A 22,383-nucleotide genomic window follows, 5' to 3' on the forward strand; every position below is an offset into this window, starting at 1 on the left:
GAGAAAAATTAACTGTTCCTTTTTTGCAATAGGCCTATAACCTTTTTTACAATATTACAGGTGAATGATTGTACTCTGAAATTTAAATATTTTATTTTAAAGTATATGTTTTCATATTTACAATACCTACATACAGTGACTTGTGTATTCTTGGCGAGTGGCATTATTGAGACTTCAATAATAAATCCTTCAATGTGTTAAACTAGAGAACATTTTGCATTAGCCAACACAGGAAATTTATTCTACAGATTATTATTAGATACATAATACTTATATTGAGAAATCTTCATAGTTCTACGCTATACAACCCAATTTTTACCTCAATCAAACAAATCATGTCTGGATAAAATGTGTTCAGAACCCTTGAGGTGTGTACAAAATACAAGTAGCCTAAATTGATAAGTTTCAATAACCTTATACTTATGATACTCTCATATATAATAATAAAAATATAATGCTTCACTGTGTGGAAACTGCTGTAGTAGGTACAACTTCTAACAATAATTCAATTTCTGTTTGGATTCTGTTTTCAATTTAGATACTTAAAATGTGTTTTTATATACTCCTAACGGATAAGATTTTTCATCCAGTCATTGATGATTATAAATCGTGGTTACAAAACAATCTCTGACACAAAAAAAAAAATATTTACTTAAATAATCTTCAAAATGTGGCACATTGTTTTTTCCCCAAAAATACATGGTACACTTGAATCGCATAAATTAAAAATCTTACTCCTAGTCCATAGTTGTAGCCTTATTTTTTACAGTCTTTATTTCTACTCCTCCTAGTCCTATTGTTATTATTATTTACAAACAGGCACCAATTTAAAACATCCTCACCTAAATACAAGACATACCTAGAAAATGAGTTGTGAGTTTGATATAAATAATTTCAAGAATACATTTCATTGGTAAGTACTTAGGATTTGAGTAAATACAATTTACTAATACAGGACAGTAGGAAGATTTAATGTTTTCTCATATCAGAAAAATCAAACTCACACAATTACTATGATACCCAATGTGAAGGTCAAACATGGAAAATTAATTTACATAAATGTTTAAGATTTTTTTGTGTAAAATACACCTTGTAAAAGTTTGAGGTAGCTCCATAAATAATGAACAATCCTTCCATGTATATTTGAAATTTAAAATTAAGATACTATTATTATTTTGTTTTATAGACATCACATCATTAACAATGATAACTGTCTAGTCATGATATGGCAAGAGAATTCATGAGTCATTCAAGATAATATGATTGACTCGGGCTTGATTATACTAAGTGAGTAACATTATCTATTGCTAAGCCCTTAATAGTTACACTGATTTATTTTGAGTTTCATCCCTGAATTGCCGAGGTCAATCACTTGTTTCACTGAAATTTTTTTATCTAGACATTTAAACATTGAAGGACCTTATAAAATATAGAATTAATTTATTGCTGTGATTTTTTGGGATAAATTTATTCATATCACTCATGTTAAATTTATTTAACTAATCTATTTCATTCATCCATTAAACAACACTCTAAGCAAAAGATTCTTTTGTTTTCTGTAAATGCTCTGAACATTATAATAAAAGTTTGTTCTAAAACATTAAAATATTTTCTTCATCAATTAAGGCAAGTCAGTTTCACTTTTGGGAACTTCATTTAAGTTTTCCATTGTATTTCTCATCTTCTGTTCCCACTTTTTCCGTATGTCAGACCTTTTCTTTGTTTTGGATAATGGATCAATGTGAATTTTAACATTGTCTTGAGTGTCTGTCTTCTTTGTTGCTGTAACAAATTTGAATTTGCTTTCCAACATTTTCTCCTTTTTTAGGAGTAGTTTGTATTTTTCCCTGTTCCTATCTGTCCACATATGCTGGTTGTCTGGTGTATCTATTATTAATCCTGTTTTCTTTTTACCAATGTTGATGTCTTTCGTTTTATTGAGACCAATATTGGTGTCTTGACCCTCAATCACATATCTTAAAGTAGATACTGATGGTTGTTCAGTGTTTGATTTTGTTCCTGTGCCATTCGTTTTGTTTGAATCACTTACACTAGGGAGCGTTGTAGGGTGTTCATTTACAGTAACTTCACTTTCTATTTTAGGGTGTTCTGATGTATGGTTGTGGCTAATTTTATGATTTATTCTGTTGACTTTTACTGGTTTGCTCTTGAGAGCTTTCTGTTTGTATATCAACTTGTCACATCTTAGATGTTTACGCAGCAGGTGAAACACACTCCAGTTGTTATATCTTGTAGGGGTAGCACATCTTGGGGTCACGCTTTGTTCATAAACATATTGATACATGTGATGAATACTACACATGCTTCCCTTGTCATACCGGGACTGACATAGCGAATTATCAGTGATCTTCACCTTCATTTTGTTGATTTGGGACGGTTCCCATTCATTCATCAAGCAGGTGCAGTGCCACGGGTTTTTATCTAATCGAATCAGTTTTGCCTTTGTATAAATGAATATTCCTGCTGGTAGAGTTGTCAACTTGTTATTGTGCAAGTTGATTTCTTTCAGAGAACGTTGATGGTCGAATAACGAGGGCGGCAAGGTTTGCAGCTCGTTGTGGGATAGGTCCAAAAATATTAGCTCGTAAAGACCGTAAAAAGCATCCATTGATATTTTGCGAATTGAACAGTTTTTGATGATGAGCTCTTGAAGTTTGGGAACCTCTGCAAAGGCATCAAAAGATAACTCATGAATCGTTCCCTCCAACCTAATCTCTTTCAAGTGAGGCATTCCTTTCAAGTATTCCCTTTCAAGAACTCCCAGTTGTATTCCATTTATACTCATTTTTTGTAATTTATTGAAACCTATAAATGAGTTTGGCCTGATTTCCAGTTTAGCCTTTTTGCCTCCAAGGTATAGTTGTTGTGTGTTGTTCATCACTTGGAATGTGTAAGGAAGTATGGTTTCTAGAGGGTTGTGATGAAAGTCAGCCGTAACAAGTGCTGGTAGAGGAGGAATAGAGAACTCTGTTAGGTGGGAAATGTTGTTGTATGAGAGGTCCAGTGTTTCCAGGTTGAGAAGACCAGCGAGACTCAAGCTTTGGAGATCCAACAACTTGTTGTGAGATATCACTAGATGTTTCAGGTTTGGGGTTCCATAAAATGCAAACTCATCTATAAACGGAATCTTGTTCCCTTCCAATGATAAGTATTGTAGTTTCTGCAGACCTTCAAACATTTCCCAGTTGACCTCTTTGATGCCACAGTGGAAGGCCCTGAGGAACACCAAGCCGTTGAGGTTTGCGAACGAAGACAGCCCCGCTCGTTCTTGTTGCTCTCGGTAAACACGGTAGGGAACAATATCCGAATCCCTCTCTTGTGGGACCAGCTGGATGGCTTCAGGCACTATGTTGTTGTCCTCCCCTTGTGACGTTAGTCCGTAGGTCTCTAGGTATTGTGTCCGAGATACTGGCGCAGGTCTGTTCCCATAACTTCTATCTCCCAGAAGATGTACGTGTTGCAGATTGAGGTACTGCAGGAGACTTAATTTCTTGAGTGCTTTGTTTCGTAGTTTCACATGACCAAGTGTGTGTGGAGATCCGTGTATTTCAAGAACCACCAGACTGTGCAGGTTTTCAAAGTATGACTCGTCCAAAGTAATGTTTTCAATACTGAGTCCATGAAGTAATGTTAGCACCTGAATCGATTTAAATATACAATGAAAATTTCATAGAAAACCAATAGGAATATATTACACTAAAAAATACTAATAGCTAAGTACTCCCTAGATACCTAAAGCTGTTTTGCATTTTACCTAAGAATTTCATGAATACACTTGATCGTAAATATTGTAAAAAACATTTTACTGAATATTTTACAGATATTTTTACCAGAGCCTTTTTTTTATCATTAGACACTGTAAGCACAAGTTTTTAGCAGAAACTTCTTTAAGACTACGCATAACATTTTCAATAATGGTGATAAACCTGAAGAGGGGTTATTCTTAGAAGAACATAGCCTTAATTGTATTTCAGTTGGTATCATTTACTCAGACTGTATGGGGTGTTACTGTTATTGCATGGTTTACTTGACATGAAATAGAGATTATTACCCGTTTGAAAGATATATTAGCACTCAGCCAAGTTTAAATTTTGTCTTTATTTGTATATCTGAGTCACTTTTAGTCCCAAATTATATTAAAATCCATGTATTAGCTTCTGAGCTGTAACGTAACTAAAAATAGGCTTTACCTTCGTCAATACAGCTCAAATGGTGTAACATGGAATATTCCCATTCCATTCAATACACGCTCACGAAAGAGCTAAAGAAACACAACGTTGAATTGGCTTTTAGAACGAACAACAAAACAATTAACAAATTGAATGTTTAAGGTTACGTAGGTGATAAAGGTGAAATGAGGTGAGTCAGATGTTTATAAAATTAACTGTGCAAGTTGCCCAAGCTTCTATATAGGAAAGACTGGACTCCATTCAAAACCAGATACAAAGAGCACACTTTATTTCCTAGAGCCCTCAAATAAAAGACATCCTTTGCACAAAACTTGGTTGACAAAAATCACGACATGAGCGATATGAACACTGGCTTAAAAATACTCCACAAATGTAAGAAAGGCAATAGACTGGACGGACACCCTAGAAGAGTTAACCAAAGCTTACACCGAAAATAATTTGGACGATATATTTTTAAACAACAAACTACGGTACAATTCACACTTTATATTCAATAGCATTTTAAATCAGAAAAGGAACCTTAAGCCAGGAGAACAAAGTTGTACTGATAAACTGATAAAGCCACCACATCAGGCACGACACAGGTATCCTCCAGTCGGCGTCTTGCTCGGAACGGGATAATGTCAACCATTATAGTTTGTACGACAGACCTGATCGTTTTTGTAAATTTTGTAAATTTTATTTGTATTGTTCGTGTGTGTTATGTGTTTTGGCTTCCACGACGCTACTTCTGTCGAGGTTTTGTTGTCTGATGATGGCATTGATATGACGAAACGGTGGTAACCAACGCAGTTACACAATTTGAGCTGGATTGACGAAGATAAACCTATTTTCAGCTAAATTATATAGTAAGCAAACATGCTAATAATTTTCGCAAAGTTTGACCTACAAAAGTTCAAATTTTTTCCACGCTAGATTTATAGTTTGTATGATGGAACCCTCCTGATCCTACGTCTATCTGGCCTTAAACCATTGGCCAGTCACCTGGTAAGTAGATCAGGATACAGGTTCCATCATACAGGCATCATTTAAGAGCATTTGTTTCTGTTCGTCAATCATTGTTTACATTTATATTTTTTCCTGTTGTTATTAAACAACATAACTGTAATAAAGTGACTTACTGTTGCTGCATCTTTTTCAGTCAACTATTAAGGATCATTTAAGGACCACCCTCTCTCCTTCTTAAGCATGTACCTTAATTTAACTTAATATTAGATTTACTTTCCTGTTATTAAGTGTTGTTGTTTTTGTGTGCTAGTCGAGATTGATTTGCATTGTCTTTATCAACAAAGCTTACTATTTTAAGTTAAGTGTGGAATGAAACACAAAGCATGTATTTTGATAGTAATTTTAAAAAATTTGAAAATGTGGAGAATAAACCAAACAACCATTTCAAATTTAAAAGTTTTCTAATAAAATAACGTCTTCTACTGAGACATTATAACTTCAGTACCTGAGATTAAGTACCTGAGAACTTAAATACCTTAAGTAACCGAGACAAGTTTAAATTTACTATATAATGTTTTTAGGACTAAAATCTTGTGCATCTAAAATCTGCATCTACTATAAACTTACTCTTGTCGTATGACTTCATGGTAATCCAACTATTTGTTCATACCAGCGTTTGAATCATGAAATGATCTTTTTTTTTTAAAAAAAAGAGGTTGGCGGCCTCTTTCAACCTTGCATTTGCCCGTCCACATAGACTAAGCGCCCGTGCGTGGATCGTTAACAGCAAAGCAAGGAGTGAGCCGGTACAGTACAAAGGTGAACTGTACTGATAAAATGTTATCGGCAGTGACCAGGATCCGAACCCACGACATCGCTGCCTTGGGCCCGAAGTCCGCGACGCTACCGACTGAGCCACTGACTCACTAATAATCTTGAATTTTTGAGGGATAAAAATATAGACTACTAAAACTATTTAGAATCTCTTATTATTAATGTGATTAGCGCACAGTGAGAACTGCAAGAGCCATAATAAAAACAAAAAATAACCTCCACAAAAATTAAATACATTTCTTGTGTCTTATCATTATGGCTGGAAAAAATCCTAAAATAAATCATTTAGAGTAGTTGAGTCTATTTTATTTCTGGATTACTGTGTGTTTAATAGCATATGTTGAAAATTATTTTCACAGTCCTATACTTTGTTAACTCAAGAAAATATAACTGCTTTGTTATGATTACAATGATGCTAACCTGAGTTTGAGATGGTAGGGACAGAAGTAGATTCAGATTGTCCGATGACTGTAGAACACATGTTACTGCTCTCAGCTGTTCATCTCCGAAACTGTGTTCAGCCTCTTGCTCATTAGTTTCATCCAATACCTGTGTTTTAGAACCAGAGTTCACAATAGGTCTCAAAATATCAGAATGCCCCAAAAATATATATTTTTTATGAATTAAAATATTCAGTCTCTTTTTCTTTACACTGTTGACTTGTTTTAAGTAGGCCTTGGTGCAAGTAACTGTAATCTCATTTTTCCTCCTGTGTCCACAGCTGCCTAGAAAAATCTGCTTCTGAGGCGGTCTTGAGATTGAATGCTAGGGCATTGAACACTTTAGGTGCAAGATATAAGTAAAATGTTTTTAAAGCGATTAGATAAGAAACGGTTGGGGACTAGCTAGAATACTAGTTAGTTGGGAAAGTAAAGGACATGACACTTTGAACTAACTCACTTGGTTGGGAGTAGAGCTCATAGATAGAGATTTTAATTTACAGATAGCTATTGTACCATCAGCACAATTATGAACTAGACCTAGACTACAATTTTAGTTATACACCAGGGACGCGAATCCAAACTAAATGGGACCAGACTGTTTTTGTATTATTGAAATGGTTAGATTAGCTGGAATGCAGTAAAATAGCATAATAAAATGAAACATGGGATTCTTATGTCCTTTGAATGGCCATGTATTGCTCCTACGACCACAAAAGCACCGTGATTGTCTCTCGTGATCATGAAAATACCAAGATTGTCAACCGTGATCCAACAACATTGTGATCATTTCCTATCATGTTCTTCTTACTACTCGATGACCTTAAAGGAGAACCAACAGAACACCATTAAAGAATGGATGCTCAGCCTTAGGCAATTGGCTATTACAGTTGAACCTCTATAAGACGAATTTCAAGGGGTACGGGAAAAATTCGTACTATAGAGGTATTCTTAATAAAGAGGGTCGTTTTATCGAGGTTTAATGCTGCTGTTATTCTTCTTATAGAGGGTTCTCCTCGCTCCAAGGTTTCTCCAAACAATGACTGAGGAAGGAGGAGGAATGGATGGGGGTTTCATGTTAAGACAAGCTTCTGTTTGTTTTGAAAACTACGTACTATGGAGGTTAAGATTATGATAAATTCGTCTTATAGAGGTCACGTTCGTCTTGTAGAGGTTTTGTCCTAAGAATATTCGTTTTATAGAGGTTAATCAGTCCTAGCCCATGTCACAAACAAATTCGTCTTATGGAGGTTTTTAACTTAATTACTACGTTGTATAGAGGTGTTTTTAGCATTGACCTATATGAAAGTGTCAAGGGGATTAAAAAATATTCGTCTTATCGAGGAATTCGTTTTATCGAGGTTCGTACAAACGAGGTTCAACTGTATTACACATTTGTTGGTTCCATACAAAATTGATGTGCTATTCTTGATTTTAGTGCCAGCTAAATAATAAGGTTAATTATTTAATTCTCTAATTACACTATTAAAGAACATATAGTTTTGCTTTAGTTTGAATACAACACCCTTTTTCCCTAACAAGTGGTTAGGACTAGTGGGACTCTGGTGAACTTTTATTTTATTAGTTATATATTCAAAATCATTACCTCATTTTTGCTCTGTTGACTTGGTATGTGTTCGTGTGAGATATCTTTATGCTGTGCCTTGACAAGCACTGAGTTTATAGGTAGACTGGAGAAAACTGTAGTTTCACAGGTGCATACCTTAGGACAGTTACCATCTCTCACTGCACCTCCCACCTGTAACATACACAAAACTGTAGTGTCACATGTGCATACCTTAAGACAGTTACCATCTCTCACTGCACCTCCCACCTGTAACATACACAAAACTGTAGTATCACAGGTGCATACCTTAGGACAGTTACCATTTCTCACTGCACCTCCCACCTGTAACATACACAAAACTGTAGTGTCACAGGTGCATACCTTAGGACAGTTACCATCTCCACAGCACCTCCCACCTGTAACATACACAAAACTGTAGTATCACAGGTGCATACCTTAGGACAGTTACCATTTCTCACTGCACCTCCCACCTGTAACATACACAAAACTGTAGTGTCACAGGTGCATACCTTAGGACAGTTACCATCTCCACTGCACCTCCCACCTGTAACATACACAAAACTGTAGTGTCACAGGTGCATACCTTAGGACAGTTACCATCTCCACTGCACCTCCCACCTGTAACACACACAAAACTGTAGTGTCACAGGTGCATACCTTAGGACAGTTACCATCTCTCACTGCACCTCCCACCTGTAAAATACACAAAACTGTAGTGTCACAGGTGCATACCTTAGGACAGTTACCATTTCTCACTGCACCTCCCACCTGTAACATACACAAAACTGTAGTGTCACAGGTGCATACTTTAGGACAGTTACCATTTCTCACTGCACCTCCCACCTGTAACATACACAAAACTGTAGTATCACAGGTGCATACCTAGGGACAGTTACCATCTCCACTGCACCTCCCACCTGTAACATACACAAAACTGTAGTGTCACAGGTGCATACCTTAGGACAGTTACCATTTCTCACTGCACCTCCCACCTGTAACATACACAAAACTGTAGTATCACAGGTGCATACCTTAGGACATTTACCATTTCTCACTGCACCTCCCACCTGTAACATACACAAAACTGTAGTATCACAGGTGCATACCTTAGGACAGTTACCATTTCTCACTGCACCTCCCACCTGTAACATACACAAAACTGTAGTGTCACAGGTGCATACCTTAGGACAGTTACCATCTCCACTGCACCTCCCACCTGTAACATACACAAAACTGTAGTGTCACAGGTGCATACCTTAGGACAGTTACCATCTCCACTGCACCTCCCACCTGTAACATACACAAAACTGTAGTGTCACAGGTGCATACCTTAGGACAGTTACCATCTCTCACTGCACCTCCCACCTGTAACATACACAAAACTGTAGTGTCACAGGTGCATACTTTAGGACAGTTACCATTTCTCACTGCACCTCCCACCTGTAACATACACAAAACTGTAGTGTCACAGGTGCATACCTTAGGACAGTTACCATTTCTCACTGCACCTCCCACCTGTAACATACACAAAACTGTAGTGTCACAGGTGCATACCTTAAGACAGTTACCATCTCTCACTGCACCTCCCACCTGATACTACAAATTAATGTTTGTCATTATAGGACAGTTACCATTTCTCACTGCACCTCCCACCTGTAACATACACAAAACTGTAGTGTCACAGGTGCATACCTTAGGACAGTTACCATCTCCACTGCACCTCCCACCTGTAACATACACAAAACTGTAGTGTCACAGGTGCATACTTTAGGACAGTTACCATCTCTCACTGCACCTCCCACCTGTACATATACAGAAAACTACAATGATTCTACTGGTCATTTTTGTTTATTATGGGCACGTGCATACCTGAACACCACAACATAAGAAGGTCATGGTGGAGGTGTACCAGGCAGAGAGGTATATTGGGTATAATGCGTGAGGCTTCTAGGAAACAAATGAATTAACGTTATCTGCAAAGAGGCCTCTCTATGATTAGGTTTTTTTATATCACCCATCCCATATTTTCAGTAGTGCACAAAACTATATTTATATTTGGATCTTGAAGCAAATATCTGTCTCCAATGTCTATCTCTAATGTATATTCTCACATATTTGTAAATAATAGGGTTATTTTTACGAAAATTGTAAGCTATTAATATTACCAACACAAATATATGGTTTAAGTGTAAGTGTAGGGGAAGCAGGAAGTGATATGGAGATAGTGCTAATGACAGTTTGTGATAACCAGGCTCAGTTGATACTCAGTTTCCCTTTGAAAATGCTATGTTTTATTGTTTAAGTTTCCCATTAAATTTTTCTCAAAATCAAAACTAATTAAGACACACAATTTATCCTTGTTAGTCAGTTAGTCACAAATCTCTTACTTAATGTTATTACAGTAATGATCTTTAAAACCTGCTGGATATTCAAGCATTCTGAAATATCCCATTGAAGATTATACGATTTGTACATTACTTTGCACAAGGTTTACACTTTACACACAACACTTCCACATTCAAATTTCCAACTTCGTGATGTGTAGCAAACCTTAGATTTAGGGATCTACAGATTCTAGGTTTTTAAGAAACACATAGAAAATATAACATATAAATATATAAATGCAGCTTGTAACTCTACTTTTCTTGCCAAAATAGTTATATTTTATAACAATTGAAGAGAGATTCAATTTTGTAAGGTTAAGTCCTTATGGTTTAAACTGATTTTTCATAGGTCAAATCACTAACAACATTAATATTCAAGCTTGTATTTAAATAAGCTCTTATTTATTTAGTTGCAATTCATATCTACTCTCAACACATAATCATATTCTCAGTTTCAACTCCCTAGGGAGTATTCTGACATTTCCCCCTAAAAATATTCAATACATTTTTTAATCACTAAAATGTATTTTCTGTACGAAGCTACATAAAAAAATAGTACACACATTTTTTAAGGGTTTGATCTGAAAATAATCTTTATCTCTGTGATGAGGGACATATTACTTATCTTTATCTAATTGCAACAAAATGTGGTTAATTTCATTCACATTTAACTTACTTATATATTTTACAACCTTTTTTCAAGGTAAACTTGCTTAGAGCACCAATAGGAGCAATAATTATAAGTTAAATTATAATCTTCAGTATTAACTTATGCCCCATAAGGAAGACGTATTGTCAAGAGGTATTAGTATGTATTCTTTAATAAGTAACTTAACACTTGACTCTTTTAGCGAATTTCTCTATAGGGAAGTAGCTATTACCGTAGGTGGCACGGCAAGACCTAGGCCCGGGACAGATTTACTTTTTCTTTTTGATGTCCCCAGAGGCCAAAAACACCATTTGTTCAAATTTGTATTTGTGTATTAGTCTGTATATATATATATATAAAGTTTAAAATTTTGATAAAATTTGGATGAAAAGTGTAAAGCGGGATAAACTGGGTGAGTTCGCGAACCAGCATAATCGGACTATGGCAACGGGGTTTTATGGGGTAAAAAATTGTTTTTCTTATTTTTGACCCTCAAAACACAAAATTTCCCAATTTATCTCTAGACCTTTTTAAAGAACTTAAAAAAAAACATATAAATTAGTATATCAAAGTGTTTTTGTGCGGTTATTGGTAACGGAGAAAATAAAAAAATTGTAAATTTAAAATTCCCATGTTATTCTTATGTAGAATATTGTAAAATGTTGTAGTTTGCTTATATATGGATATATTTAGATCAAACTTGGCAAATTTATTTATTTTATATTAAGCTATTAATATTTTACTAAATAATACACTTTATTAGTTTCTTTGTAGCAGTATACCGAGGTACTTGTTTAGCCTAATTTTATTTAAATACATTTAATTGAAAATCAATCCAGACAAATGGAAAATTGCTTAGTCTGTTAACTGCGGTGGGGGTATTTTATTTTTGTTGTTGTAGAATAGCCTGGGTAGATGAATAGTTAGTATTTCACAAACTTTCTAAAATGCTGAAGATACATGAATTTGTTCTATGAAAAAAAAACAATTTAACAAACTTTGATGATTCAAAACTTGACCTTGATCATTGTTTAAAAGATTCCAAGTTTTATGTCATCCAAACAAAAGCTGTTCTTAATTATTTGCAGTGTTGGGAAGTAGCGCGCTACAAGTAGCGACGCTACAGTAGCGCGCTACTTTTTTTGTAGCGTTAGCTGTAGCTACGCTACTTTTAAGATTTTGTAGCTTTAGCTGTAGCTAGCTACATTTTTAAAGTAGTTGTAGCGGAATTTTAGCTACTTTTCTCGCTACATTAACATTGTTTGAGATAGTGATTTTTATCATAACCTCACTTTACGTGAAACAACCTCTTTCAAACTGAGATTTTAAAAAAATTAAGCCTACTTTCTTGGCTTCATACAGCTGGTTGCAGCCGTTTCATTCCCTATTACAACGTTGTGTGGACATGGAGGCCATTAAATGAGTGTTATCCACATTTTTGGCTCTCATTTCCTTAATTTACTACTCTATGATTACTGTCAGATAAAATAAAATCGCTAGTTGCAGACGACGTTTAAACGTTACCGGTGACAAGAGAAGCTATTGAATGCTTGCAAGTGATTGACAGGGAAATTAGTAATCAAATTATAGTTTCTTTATTATATTGATAGTGTTTCAACTTGGGTTTTAATGGAAACCAACACTAAACCTTAAAATAATGAGAAAGCTGGTCTAGCTTCTCAGCTGTTGATTGTGGTTCATCATCACAAGCCCTTCCTTGGTTAGATTAGAAGATTTTTCAAAGGTTTACTAAATTAACAAACAGGAAATTACCTGATGAGAATTAAGATATGCCTAGACTACATGATAATTGTAACGAACAAATCTCCATAGGTAACATGAAACTTAGATTGAAAAAATAGCATAGTTTACTCCTGCTAACAGCTCTTTTATAGGACTATTCCTAGGCTATTCTATGATTTAAGACGAATACCAAGTTCCAAGTTCAATTATTAGGAATATATCTGTTTAGTCCGTGCAAGAACAAGCCTACTACTATAGCCAACTTGTTACATAGCCAAGTAGGCCTACATGTTATTTTTACTTTAAAAATTTCAACATGTTTAAATCAAAAGCCGATTTCAGGATAAATTGCTGAATACTGTTTTCTGTACCAATTAGGTTGAAGCACAATTTGCCCTATGCATAATGACAATAAAGGACGATTTCTTGACATTGAAAAGTGTTATTCATAGAACAAGTAACTTATGGTTAAAAGTTATAGCTATGTCGTTTTTAACATTAAAAGTAAAGAAATGCAATAAACTCCAATTTCAGTAGGCTAGGCTCTGTAACACTAAAAAGTATTTTTAAATAATCGTTTTACAGTTTTATTGGTCTTAATTGTTGATATAAAACATCTATAAATGAATCTATATTAAAGAAATAAAACGGGTTTTAAAATATAGTTTTGTTGTATGTCCTTAATGAAATTTGTAAATTTGAAAATTGTAAACTTAATGAAATTTACATATAAGATGCTTAAAAAATAATGCAATATTTAAAAATAAGTACTAAATATGATGGGACACCCAACTATTTGGTTCAGTTGTTGTAATTTTAGGTTTATAATGCCAACAAATTAAATACAATCTATAATTTGTTTTCCTAGTAATGGTAGATACTGACATTTTTTGTTTAAATGTTTGTTCAATAAAAATGTAGTTTCAATTAATTTTACATTTACCTAATGTGCGTGGAATAAAAAAGTAACGTCTTTGGAAAAGTAGCTAAAATTGTAGCTGTAGCTACATTTCATTGTAGCTGTAGTTGTAGCTAGCTACTTTTTCGGAACTGTAGCTGTAGCTGTAGCTAAGCTACTTTTATGGAAATGTAGCAGTAGTTGTAGCTAGCTACATTTTAAAAGTAGCTTCCCCAACACTGATTATTTGGATTGTAATAAATGATCCTTGCTAAAGAAGCAATTGGATTCATATAGCAATGCATAGTTATGTTTTCCAACAAAAAAAACTTGATTATACAAATTTTTACGCTGTATGTATTGTAAGACCTTAAGTTCAAAACAATTTCTTTTATTTCTAAAAATAAAAAAATGCATACCTTGCTAACCATATTTTTTGTTTATGGCACATGTAAACAAAAAAACATTGACCATTCATCTCACATTCATCTGAACCCAGTTAGATAAATACATTCGGGCGACTTCATGGTTAGGCGCTCACAACGTATACGTGAGAAAAATAACCTTGAAAACGCCGCAAGTTGATATTGGTGCATACCTATTTAAAAAACCTTGCTAACATAAACAACATTTCTATCACTTTCATAGTGTACATTTTTAGTACATTGTAAATAGATTATAGTATTTTATTTGTATTGTACATTGTTTTGTTTTATTTGTATGTTTAGATTTGTATAAACAGGTTAAGTGTAAGAGAGGGCCATGTGGCCCTAACTTTGCCTGACTAAATAAATCATTTTCATTTCATTTCATTTCATTTCATTTCATTTCATTCATTTTTCTGTTGTAAATATAAAAATACCCCTGCCGCAGCAAACCTGCAGACTAAGCGAATTTCCATTTGACTGATTGAATTTACACTGAAATGTCTATTTAAAAAATAACATTTATTCCCGATTTAAATAGAATTAGTTTTAACAAGTACTTAGGTTTTTCTGCATCAGGGAGGGTAAAACTGTTTTTTTTTTTGTAAAATGTTAATAGTTAGTAAGAAATAAAAACATTTTCCAAATTTGATCAAAATATGTCCATAAACAAGCAAACTACAACAGTTTACTTTATTCTCCATAAGAATAACATGGGAATTTTAATTTACAATTTTTTGGAATTTTCTCGGTAACCATTAGGCGCATAATAGCGCTTCAATATTCTAAATTATTTGTTTTTTTAAGCTCTACAAAATGGTTTGGAAAGAAATTGCTAAATTTTATGTTTTTTGGGTCAAAAATGGGAAAAACCTATTTTTACCCCATAAAACCCCCCGTAAACCCCCGTTCCCATGGTCCGATCATGCTGGATCGCAAACTCGTTTGAATAAACGTAGGTTTACACATTTGTACCAAATTTCATCAAAATCGGATCATTTTTGCTCGAGTTATCATGCTAACGGACACACATATATATATAAATATATAAAAATATATGAATTTGAACGGATGGTGTTTTTGGCCTCTAGGGACCACAAAATGAAAAAAAAATCGGTCCCGCGTCCAGGTCTTACCATGAGTACTACGGTAATAGCAGGGCCGGATTTAGCATTTTTGCGCCCCTAGGCCCAAATAATTTTCCGCCCCCTAGTCTGGTCACAGTTACTTTCCTTCAAACCTTTATTAAAAACTATATCATGCCCATAGGCCTAAGTTAGTTGCTTGAATACCACTCATCGTCGGAATCATTGCAGGTTTTTTTTTAAGAATTGACTTGTTTAGTCTTAACAAAATGCCGTCTTAAACACTTTTAGAAATTTAATGCTTTTAATAAATGCTCACGTTTGTGGCCATGGGACTGAAACAAAACAACTCAACCCACGGAGCATTCCTGCAAAAAAAAATGGCCATTGATTCCAATTCCAGGCCCAAAAACATGAACTCCATACAGTACGTGATACCATAGATTAAACATACTCCTTTAGTAGATTTGTCATCATTTAGGATTAGCCTAGCTGAAAACAATTCTTGTTATTTAAGGAGTATGTTTTATCTATTTTTAAACTTAGTTTATCCAAAATAAAACAATCTAATCATTAACAATAGTTTGTCTCCTGTTTATAGTAGCCTACAAGAAATTAAAACACACATAGAACTAACCCTAAAATAATAGAAACAAAATTACGTCAAAACTAACATCCAGTGTCACCAACATGAACTAGACATGAAAAAATTTTGAATTAACAATTTCATAAGAAGTCGACTTGAGTTATATTTAATCTATGGTTGTACTGCATAGTCTAGGTTATATTTCCAAAGCAAAACAGAGCAATATTCCGGCCAACCATACCGATCCTTAGGTCTGAGGAGAAAATGACAGCATTAATGCTTTGGAGGGTATTGAATTTTCCTAAAATCTAATGCAAACTCAGATTAATATTTTTTGTAAATTTTAAAGGTTAATTCATCGTTGTTTTAATATTCAACACAACATATTATATATTTTGATTACTTATTAACTTTTGTTTTGTGAGGTGAGGGTGGTAACAATGTCTAGCACGCATGCGCCCCTAATCACTCTGATCAGTAGTACCGAGCCCGATCCAGCATAGTGAGTGGCAGTGCAGTGGCAATACGATGCGTACCCTTTGGGCGCTCATCAACGTCAACATCCATACAGCCTACTCCCGTATAACCAATGTTCGTTACCAATTTTGTAACAAAATTGATGCGTAATTCGGAAAAATTGTTTAAATTTCCTAACAATCATTTCTTCTTATGAACCTCAGAATCACAATGCATTATTAGGCAGAGTTTTTTTTTATCAACTATGACTATTTATTTTTAGATATAAAAAAAATTTCCTCTCGGCCGTGCGCCCTCTAGGACCTTGCGCCCATAGGCCCGGGCCTACCGGGCCTATTGGGAAATCCGGCCCTGGGTAATAGCTTATTCTCTATATGGGAAATTCGCTAAAATATGTAAAAAACACAAAATAATCAACTTTATTGCTAACTACAGGGAAGATTCAAACCTCATTATCCTCTCAAATCATCAAGTACAAAATATACTCCTTGGATTAATTGTGGAATAAAAATCTTACCTGAGCACCCCAAATTGAAATTTTAAGGAACAAATTTAACTCATGCATTTTTCTATAATAATCATCTTACAAGTAACGAACCTGAAAACACAACTAATAATATATCATGCATATTTCTCATCATTAATGCCACATACTACCTTGATTTGTGGTAACTCTCCTCGTTCAAAAAAGATTTTTAAATTTTAAAAAGTAATATGAATTATTGACAAAGTTCCCCAGAGAACCGCTAATAAAAAAAAAACTGTTTAAACGTCTAAAGATTTCAAGTTCTAGCTTTTTACAATCACTACATGTTTGGAACTAGCATGTAGGGGTCATAAAAACCTGTCCACTTGTAGGGAGGCCCAACAAACTAAACATATTTTTTATTCCAGAAATAAAAATATTAAACCTGAAGCTCACAAATTATAAATATTGACGTTCTACCCTAAAAATCCTTAAAAGTTTTGACTTTTCCTAAAAAAATCTGTTCAATCTTTGATTCATTGGCGTTAAGAGGGCTGCTGGAATTAGGTATAAATGAACTTACCCATTCCATCTAGCTCAATTTTTTGTAGGGTGATTTGATTTTTTTCTCTATTATATTTTTCTAATGTTTAGTTGTTTTTTGAGAGAAAACAGATGTATTTCAATTTTAAGTCTTATATTCAACCATTGCCAATAAGTCTAGTCATTTATATGATGCACTGGCGTGTAATGCAATAAATAAATAAATTAAATAGGTACGATAGTGAATTTCCAGTAAGTAGTCAAACTTAGTTAGGTAGTGTAATAAAAATTCTGCTTGGCCAATATAAATTACAATCAAGCAGTAAATGTGTTTTGATTTCCTCCTCCTAACTATTCTACTCTAATACGTCTAAAACCGCAACTCATAGAAAGTATTCAGCTAAAATACTTAATATAGGTTAGTTCAAACATAATTTTAAAAGGCAGTGCACTTGAAGATTGAACTTGTTTACTTACATAATTTTATTTAGAGTAGTCATTTTTAAGGTAGGCATACATATACTTTATCTCCTCATAAACTAAGTCTTAACTGTGGTTTAAAAATGCATAAAATATGTTTGATTGTTGTTTTTTTGGAGGTTTGTTTGAATTACTTGATCATATTATTACTCTTGCATGGCTTTTAGTGGAGTCAGTTTTTCAATAAAGAAAATGTTCTTCCGGCTGAAATGCCTATCATTTTTTGTTTACAAACCCACTGGGTTGTGACATGATATGTAGCTAGAAAATGTATGTCTGACCACTAGACCCCTATATTTACATGAACTGATATAGTCATATAGGTGTTTTCATGTATTAAAAAGTTTGATTTCGAAGCATTTCATTAGAACTACAGTTCATTTTTACCATAGTCACTTATGTTGTAGATATTACTCATTGTTTGTATTTCAATTGATTTTTGTTACTTTTTTGAGTTTTTGTTTACAATGCTAATATGTAATTTTAAATATAACTATACATCTCGTTTAGTTTAATTAAATACTTTTAAATTTTATAATTCTTTTGCGAGAGAAATCTGAAAATAGTATTAGGGTTCATAACACAAACCTTTGTTAGCTTTCTCTCAAGTGGTAAAGATTTCAATAATATTTTAACTCAGTGCTGTGGGGAAAATATTTAATTTTTAAAAAATACTGTTTTAGTAGCATTTTTCTATAGATGTAGTAGCCATCCCCTTTTTAAAGAATTGGAAACCATGCCTTTATCCTGTATGTACATTTATGAAACTCTAATTTTTCACTCTAATAAAACACTATTTGATTAATTTACAGCCACCTTCTCATAAAATACACAAAATTTAAATATAATATGCCAAGTCATCCAATTCACAGGCTCATTTATTTTGAATAAAACCCTATAATACATCGGAATTAAGCTTTATGATAAGAAGTCTATAAAATCTAATAGGCCTACATTACAAAAAATCAATAATGGATTAACAAACTGCTAAAAAAATCAGGGTGTTTTTAAAACCATACTATAAAACCTGTAATCCCTATTTAGTTGTATAATATAGTTGATAATTCATCCATGCAATTTATGATAGTTTTAGTCTAGCCTATTTGTTTATGTAGTCATAATTAATTATTTAATTATCTTTAAACTTTCATTCGCATTGGTACTTATTCATGTATTTTTGATGATACACCGATTCATATTAGGTTTGTAATAATAAAATGGTAAGCAAACCTAAGACTTATCCTACAATGGTACTTACACATGATGTTACAAGTGCCACAAGCACGGGTATCAACAAGAGGTTCTTCATGGCACTGCCACATAGGGCTGAATGGCACTGCAGGAAGCTCACATCCCTGTTATCTCAGTTGTGGGTTGACACCTTCCTTCCCCCCTCTCAAACAAATCTCTTATTGTAATTATAACCTTGACATTCACGTCACCCTTAATCTCTATCAAAAAATATTATTTAAATGGTAAAAATATGTTTTCCGTAGAAAAGATTGAGTTGTTTACAGTTTTTGATCCAGGGTATATTTTTTTAATGCAAACCAAATTACAAGTATAATTTAATAAGACCATTTTAAAGTAAGACACATTTTAAAGACAAAACAAACTCATATGTTGGTATCCGTGTTTTCTTTACTTCATTGCCAATCAGCTAATATGCATTGTTGCATAGTTATCTTTGAGTTTTAGAGTTATTGGGAATTTATGTGAATAAGACTCATCATGGTGTTTTCGCAAGCTCAAAGCAAAGAGTATGTATTGTTTAAAGTAAATAATCGGTTTTTTTGCCAGGATAAGTTTAAAATTAAGTTTCAATGTGTTATTTCAGTACTAATAAAATCAACTATTCATAGAAATGTCAAGAATTTAAGGAAATCGAATCTGTAGAAACAAAAAAAACCTAGATGTACACTAGATACTCTATTTGAGCTTGCAAAAACACCACATTGTGTCCTATTTACATTTCATTCTCACCAACACTAAACCTCAGAGATATTTTTGCAACAAATGCATATTATCTGATTAGTAATGAAGTAAAAAAACAGGGATGTCAACACAACATATATAAACTGGTTTTGTCGTTAAAAAGTGTGTAACGGTTGTTGTAATTATTTAGTTTGCACCCCAACTATGCACAGTTAGCACATCTCCGGTCTGCTAGTATTAGCCTTGCAGGGTTCTGTAATTTATAATTTTGTTCAGATGTGCCTGCAAGTGGAATGTACTTCATGACCTATGAATGGGTTCAAGAGTTGTTGAAACCCGAAGGCTCCACAGAGTTTGGAATGCTCCGTACAATCTTTGCCGGTGGAATGGCCGGTGTTTGCAACTGGGGTGTGGGCATACCAGCTGATGTTTTGAAAAGCCGTCTGCAAACTGGTAAGACGATTAACAGAGGGGTATTTTACATCTTTTTTACATTACTACAGCAAACATTCTATTCATTAATCCAGACCACTATGATACAACTTTGTTTGATCTGGACAACTACTTGACAACTGTTTACAAAATTGTCATATAGCTATGTTATGAATGTGTCACTGTAAAATACGCAGTTTGTTGCGTAGCGTGTTATGTAGTAGGGTGCGATAGTTATTGTTTCAGTACAATGTTGCGAGCAGAGAGAGGGTTAGGCATACGAGCTGTTACCGTTGTAACTCTGTACCGTAATTTCGGGGTAGGAGACAAAATTAAATATAATATCGTAGTAAGATGTGTACGCCCCTGTTTGGCTTGCCATACAATGTGACGTAAAAGTTTGTTTGAGAACACAACAAAAGATAATAACGTCGCCTTTGTGAATACGTGTTAGTAATGTCTCACCCAAAATTAGTCACACCTTAAAATTTGATTATAAGATCATAATTACAACAATGCTAATAACTGTATTAGCTTACCTTTAACAAGTGATCATCATAGCCACTCGAAATATGCATTGAGATCGAATTTTGAATCAAAATGCCACGCAAATTAAGAATATAATGGAATAGTTCTACGAGGCTTAATAAAACGAAAATCGTTCATCGTACTTGGTTAACGCCAAAGTAAAACGTGTTATAATAATAACTGGGTAGTTGGATATATTTAAGTTTCATGATTTTAAATAAAATAATTCCTTATTTATATTTCTCCGTTTCAAACAATAACTTAGCCCAAGTAATATTTTCCTCTATTCAGCCACTCTTCCCAACAATACTTCTATCTTCTATCCGCACCATTTTTTCATCTTCCCGCAACTTTTGATTTCAATCTTCATATTCCATTTCAATTTAATTAGTCTCTACAGTAGGCTAAGTAGAAGTGACACCTATTTTATTTATTTCAATAAGAAATTACTTTTTGTTAATCAAACGGACAATGATTTATGAAATAGTGCAATAGTAGTTCAACATGTACATGGACACTCCTCGTTGACGCCGCCATTGTCCAGTGCTTCAAATCAGGTGCGGTACCCCAAACCAAACATCGCTTCAGCGCTAAATTAACCAGGCATTAAGCGCTAAATTAAGGTCTGTGACAGTAATTTTAACATTGTTTTGCACTTTTTTAACAAGATACTAAATTTCAATATTCAAAATTTAGTAGCCTAATTAAGATTGATTCATTTCATCCTACATCTATTAGGATCTATTTATTCACATTTCACCCAACATCGGTCAATCGCCTGAGTCATTCGTATCTAACTTTAACCGATCGCCAGATATTGTTGCGTTGGGGTTCGTGTTAAGTTAAGTTGACGGCTAAAGAACGACTGACTGCTCTGGGCGCTTCTTGAGTGGTACTCTCCTACCCCCCCCCCCTTGCATCGGAGTTGAGAACTACTGTCATCCCCTCCATCTGGCGTCACTAAGTCCAACGTTAATGCGGCCTTTTCGTGAAACAAATCAACGTATTTGGGATGACCGTGAGATATTACCCCCAGTTAATTTTTGACCCGTTGCAGCTCGTAAAACATAACATTAGTAAGTACAAAATGGACATAAGTAAGGTGAAATATATGTATTCCACTCAATACCTTATACTGTAGGCCCTACATACATTTTAGTACATCACCACTGTTTGTATTTTAAAATCAAAGCCATACTCTTTGAGCTTTTTTTAAGATTCATTATATACAAGGGATACCCAAACAATCCCGGAATAGAGCTGCAATTCTTCACATTGAGATAGTTCAATTTTATCTGGTTTCAATACTATCTGGATTAATCAGCACATTTTTGGAATTCAATTATTCGGGTTTACCGTAATACTCATTAATCTAAGTGAAAACAGTACGTCTTGCTTAATATAATTTAATCCTAGTTAAAATATTTGTGTTTACTGTATATATATTACTACTATCCAATGGTTGTGGGAAAATTTTAGTGCTTTAACTCCCATGGTTCATCTATAAAGCTGGAGATTATATTAAAAAAATTACTCAGTTTCAAGCTCAATGCTCTTATTTAATTTCTAGGTTTATGATTTAAATTATTACTGTGTTTATTTAATACAAAAATTATATATTCACCCTTTAACCATTTTTGTTTTGTGGTGAACAATTCCCAGTACTACATTTCCATACATATAATTAAAAAACAATTAAAAATATATTTGTATATAGATACTGTACTTCTT

The 22,383-nt window shown here is 33.9% G+C and overlaps 2 protein-coding genes across 2 annotated transcripts in view; one reads left to right on the top strand and one right to left on the bottom strand.

Annotated features, from left to right (window-relative positions):
- The window catches only part of LOC128997841 (mitochondrial carnitine/acylcarnitine carrier protein), a 42,808-nt gene that overhangs the window by 17,223 nt on the left and 3,202 nt on the right, over nucleotides 1-22,383 (top strand). Inside the window, exon 5 of the mRNA XM_054423596.1 lies at nucleotides 19,969-20,145. Within this exon, the coding sequence (XP_054279571.1) occupies nucleotides 19,969-20,145 (177 nt within the window). The remainder of the gene's footprint in view (nucleotides 1-19,968; nucleotides 20,146-22,383) is intronic.
- On the bottom strand, nucleotides 77-19,078 carry LOC128997840 (insulin-like growth factor-binding protein complex acid labile subunit). Its single transcript, XM_054423595.1, has 4 exons — nucleotides 19,016-19,078; nucleotides 8,040-8,192; nucleotides 6,414-6,542; nucleotides 77-3,658 (listed from the first exon to the last, which is right to left on the bottom strand). Exons 1-4 carry the CDS (start codon nucleotides 19,064-19,066, stop codon nucleotides 1,622-1,624), a joined length of 2,370 nt encoding a protein of 789 aa, XP_054279570.1. The 5' UTR covers nucleotides 19,067-19,078; the 3' UTR covers nucleotides 77-1,621.

The sequence above is a fragment of the Macrosteles quadrilineatus genome, unplaced genomic scaffold, assembly GCF_028750875.1.
Source record: "Macrosteles quadrilineatus isolate MER2022 unplaced genomic scaffold, UCM_ALF_1.0 Scaffold_7__1_contigs__length_78375512, whole genome shotgun sequence".
Taxonomy (NCBI): Eukaryota; Metazoa; Arthropoda; class Insecta; order Hemiptera; family Cicadellidae; genus Macrosteles; species Macrosteles quadrilineatus.

Excerpts from the sequence above, each read along its gene's own strand:
- LOC128997840 (XM_054423595.1), bottom strand. The coding sequence starts at position 19,066 with ATGAAGAACCTCTTGTTGATACCCGTGCTTGTGGCACTTGTAACATCA. Across the intron at positions 6,543-8,039 it reads GTCAACAGAGCAAAAATGAG|GTATTGGATGAAACTAATGA; the intron begins GTAATGATTTTG and ends TCTAAAACACAG. Across the intron at positions 3,659-6,413 it reads CCCTACCATCTCAAACTCAG|GTGCTAACATTACTTCATGG; the intron begins GTTAGCATCATT and ends AAATCGATTCAG.